The sequence below is a fragment of the Vanellus vanellus genome (assembly GCF_965231255.1).
Source record: "Vanellus vanellus genome assembly, chromosome: 24".
In the NCBI taxonomy this organism is placed as follows: domain Eukaryota; kingdom Metazoa; phylum Chordata; class Aves; order Charadriiformes; family Charadriidae; genus Vanellus; species Vanellus vanellus.
The window spans coordinates 2394641-2398904 of record NC_138929.1 but is presented as its reverse complement, the minus strand read 5'-3'; the positions used below and the strand labels follow the sequence as shown (position 1 = coordinate 2398904).

Genomic DNA, 4264 nt, shown 5'->3' with positions numbered 1-4264 from the left:
GATGCACTTGCACCCACCAGCTGCCAGGACCCCCCACCCACCTCCCCCTGATCACCCGGGGGGGTGGGGTGTGTGTGTGTGTGAGACCCCAAATTAAAGACAGCAGAAGTTGGGTGAGGGGTGAACCCTCCCTGCCCACTGCTGAGCCTCCATCCCCCACCCCCCCCCTCCCCGGGGGCTTCACTGAACCTCCCAGTTCGGGGTGTGTGGAGGTCCTGGTCTCCATCCCACCCCACTGCCCCCCCCCCTCCCCCCCCCGTCGGTCCTTTTCCAAAGGAGGTGCCTGGGAGCGGGAGGGGGGGCACTGGGGGAACAGCCCCCCAGGGCCACACGTGTGTCACCCCCGGTTCACCCACTGCGTCCACGCACAGCAACGCACGGGGGTGCGAGACGCCCCCCCGGGGGACCCCCCCTTTGCCTCCCCTACTGCGGAGGGGGGGCTGAGCCCGGGGTGCAGCGCGGGGGGAGCGATGCGGGGCGGAGCGGGCCGGGGGGGGGACGGGCACGGCAGCGCGGGGGGGTCCCGGGGCGGCGGAGCCATGGAGCCCGCAGGGCCGGTACGGACGGGACGGGACGGGACGGGACCGGGGAGGGGACGGGACGGGACCCCGCAGCCCCATCGGGAACTTCGTGCGGCTGCGGCGGGACGGGGGGAGAGGGGAGAAAAGGGGGGAAAAGAGGGAAAGAGGGGAAAAGCGGGGGGGTATATGGGAAAATAAAAGGGGAGGGGGGGGAAACGTGGGAGGAAAAAACACGGGGAGAAAAAAAACGGGGGACAAAAACCACGCTGGGAACGGGGTGAGGGGGAACATCGGAAGGGGGGGGGAAACAGGGGAGCGATGGGGATAAATGATGGGAACCGGGGGAGAAAGGGGTGGGCAACGGGAGGGGAAGGGGGGGGAGAAGAGGGTGATGACGATGGAGAAACGGAGGGAGAGGGGGGGAATAGGGAGTGGGGAGAAATAGGGAAATGGAATTGGGGGGAATAAGGAGAAAGAGGTGTGCAGGGCAGGGAGCAAGGGGGCAGTGGGGGATCAAGGGGGGTCCCCAACATCCAGACGTGGGGGGACCCCAAGGGTGAGGATCTGAGGGAGCCCAGGGTGGGCTGGGGGTGGCTGAGCCCCTCTCCCCCCAGGAGCCCTCCCTGTACACCGTGAAGGCTCTGCTCATCCTGGACAGCCTCGGGCAGCGCCTCCTGGCCAAGGTGAAGCCCAGCCTCCCCCCTGCCTCAGTTTCCCCAGAGGATGCTGACCAGGTTCCCCAGCTTCCCCCCCGCCCCCGGCTCAGGCATCATCCCCTGCCGGGATGCGGGGTCTTGGGGAGTCCTGGCAGTGACTTTGGGGGGGTCCCAGTGGTGGCCTTGAGGGATCCTAGAGGGGATTTTGGAGGTCACAGCACCCCCCCCTCGTGCAGGACTCCTGCTGCCCACCCTGCCAGCACTGACCCCCCGCCTGTCCCCACAGTACTACGATGGCACTTTCCCCACGGCCAAGGAGCAGGCGGCCTTCGAGAGGAACGTCTTCAGCAAGACCCACCGGGCAGGTGGTGAGGGGGGGGTCCCCACTCGAGAGGGGAGATGGTTGCAAAAGGTTTAACGCCGGGGGGGACCAGGCTTGGGGCAGCGTCCCCTCCTGCACAGTCCCGGGGGACACTAACACCGTCCCGTGTCCCCATGTCGCGCAGGTGAGATCGCCTGTCTGGAAGGACTCACCGTCGTCTACAGGAGCAGCGTCGACCTCTTCTTCTATGTGGTGGGGGGCTGCCAGGAGAACGAGGTAAGTGTGTTGGGGTGGGGGGTAGTCCCGGGGACCCCCCCATGACCCCGCTGACACCCTCGTCCTCCCACAGCTGATGCTGTCGGCCGTTCTCACCTGCCTCCTCGACACCCTCAGCCACCTCCTGCGGTGAGTCCCCAAACCCCTGTGCCTCGGGTGGGGAAACTGAGGCAGGGCACGGGGCAGCAGCCCACCCCAGGTGACACTGGGAGCTGGTGTGAACCCCCTGTTCCCTAATGTCCCTGGTGGGATGGAGCCAGTACTGCTTTGGGATGTCAGGGGTCCAGGTCCTGGCACCTGGCACAGGACCCTGGGCTGTGACCGTGACCAGTGACATGTCCCACACGCAGGAAGGAGGTGGAGAAGCGCTGGCTGCTGGACAACATGGAGGGGACGTTCCTGGTGGTGGATGAGATCGTAGACAGAGGGTGAGCTCCTGCTGGGTGGGACGGAGGGGGAGAAGCAGCCCCCAGTTGCCAGAACAGGGGGTGGCATCGTCCTCCTGGGTGCTGGGAAGGGGCTGGCCCCATCTCTGGGTGCCAGTTTGCCACCATGGCAGCAGCTCTTCCTCAAGCCTTCGTCAGGGCATCCCAGAGCTTTTCGCAGGGAAGGAAACTGAGGCACGGGGTGGTGGCAGTGATGCCAGGTTGGGTAAAGGCAGGATTGGGAGGGAGCGGTGCCAGGGGGATCCCAGTGGAATGGTGCCAGCACCGCGCTGCTCCGCAGGGTGATCCTGGAGAGCGACCCCCAGCAAGTGATCCAGCGGCTGAGCCTGCGGGTGAGTGCTGCCATCCCATGCCATGGCCTTCCTCCACCCTCCTCTGCCTCCCCCCACCCTCCTCAGCCTCTCTCTCCCCCCCAGACCCCGGAGCCAGCGGCGTACGGCTTCGTCCTCTTCGACTACCTGGCAGGCAGCTCGGAGCAGAGGGACACGAGGGACGCTGGCAGCCGCGAATAAGCAGTGCTGAGAAGGTGCAAACCCCTCCCTGTGCCGGGGGTCCGGCCAGGATGCGCAGGGACTGGGGCTGGGGTCCGTCTGCTGCTGCCTCATGGGTGATGGGCACCGAGCAGGATGGGTGCCGAGGGGGTGCTCCCCACATCAGGGCACCCAGTGGGTCCCCTTCCCTCCCCCAGGTTGATGACAACCCTCTGTCCCAGCAGAGCATGTCTCAGGTAAGCGCTTCGTTAGCCTCGCTAATGAGGGGGTGGGTTGCCCAGTTTTACCCATCAGGATGGAGATGGGACACACCTGGGTCCCTCTGCCTGTGTCACCCTAGCACGGGGTCCCACACACCCTGTGTGGGTTGGGAAGGGCACCCCAAGGTCAGCCTGACCCCGTCCCCATCCCTGGGGTCTCACGCCAGGTCCTGCACCCCACCAAAGGAGCACATCAAACCTGACAGCTCCAGGGTCTCCCCTCGGAGGGACATGCTAGAAAGGTGGGACCCCAACGCCAGGGGACGCCGGGACACATGGACCTTCCCTGGCATCCCCTGCTCCAACCCCAGCCCAGACCCTGCGTCCCAGCCTGGATCCCCCAGACGGCTCCTGCCCGGCCACGCTGCCTACAGAAGCCCCTCGTCAGGTCTCGTATCCGCCTTCAGCATTAATAATATCGAGGGAAAAATTAAGCGCTAATGAAGAACTGATTCACCGTTCCCACTCGCTGCTGGCCGGAGCTGGCTACAAATAAAGTTTTCTTCCCGAGTTTGGTGTCCTCTGTCCATCAACCGCATTGGGTGGTGGGTCCCCATGGACACATCGCCCACCGAGGCCGGGCTTTGGGGGCTCAGCCGGGGCCATCGCTGAGTTTTGCTCTTCAACATGTTTCCTTTGGAGGCAAAGGTGACATTTATGGGTTTTTCTGTTAAATCCCACTCTCGACGGGTTCATAATTTGAAGCCACCACAGATCGATGGGGTCTGGGACAGGGTGGCCTGGGGCTGGTGGGCAGCTGCGGGACCCCACAGTTGCGATGTGGGTCTGGGCAAAGAGAGGAGCCCCCCACCCTCTCTCTGGCCATGGCGGGGGGGGGATGGGCACAGCACCCGGGCACCCAAATGCTGCCCACCTGTGGGTGCCCACGTGTGGGGCAGCCGTGGTGCTTGCACCCGCAGCTGGGCACGGTCTGCTCTGCCACCATCGTCACGCTGCACCAGCCTAGGGACCCCCACACCTTGGGCTCACCCCCTTCCTGGGACCGCCCTCCACCCCCACCCAGCAAGGAACCTCCACCGCCTCTTGCGCGACGCTCCCTAACGCCGCTGCCGCAGCGGGGCTCTTGCTCGCCGCTCCCTGGCGGGGCCGCGGCAAACTTTGCATAGCCCCGCCCCGCGCCGGGCACTCTCCTTATACGGTGCGTGTCCCCGCCTCTACCCGCATAAGCCCCGCCCCCACACCGGTTGCCCCGCCCCTTCCCGCGCTGTCTATTCTCTATCCTGCAGCGCCACCTGCCGGCGATCGGGGGGAGGAGCGCCCCGGAGCCCCCT

The 4264-nt window shown here is 65.9% G+C and overlaps 1 protein-coding gene across 5 annotated transcripts; it reads left to right on the top strand.

Moving 5' to 3' along the window:
* The first annotated feature begins 530 nt into the window (after nucleotides 1-530).
* Nucleotides 531-3477, top strand: COPZ2 (COPI coat complex subunit zeta 2). Of its 5 annotated transcripts, none has more exons than XM_082494827.1 (10): nucleotides 531-557; nucleotides 1136-1204; nucleotides 1464-1542; nucleotides 1684-1775; nucleotides 1849-1904; nucleotides 2126-2203; nucleotides 2502-2553; nucleotides 2638-2747; nucleotides 2910-2948; nucleotides 3140-3477. In XM_082494827.1, exons 1-8 carry the CDS (start codon nucleotides 540-542, stop codon nucleotides 2731-2733), a joined length of 540 nt encoding a protein of 179 aa, XP_082350953.1. In that variant the 5' UTR covers nucleotides 531-539; the 3' UTR covers nucleotides 2734-2747; nucleotides 2910-2948; nucleotides 3140-3477. The 5 variants fall into 5 exon arrangements, with proteins under 5 accessions (XP_082350953.1, XP_082350952.1, XP_082350951.1 ...); XM_082494826.1 differs by having other exon boundaries at nucleotides 1464-1545; nucleotides 3284-3477; XM_082494825.1 differs by having other exon boundaries at nucleotides 1464-1545.
* Nucleotides 3478-4264: the final 787 nt, after the last annotated feature.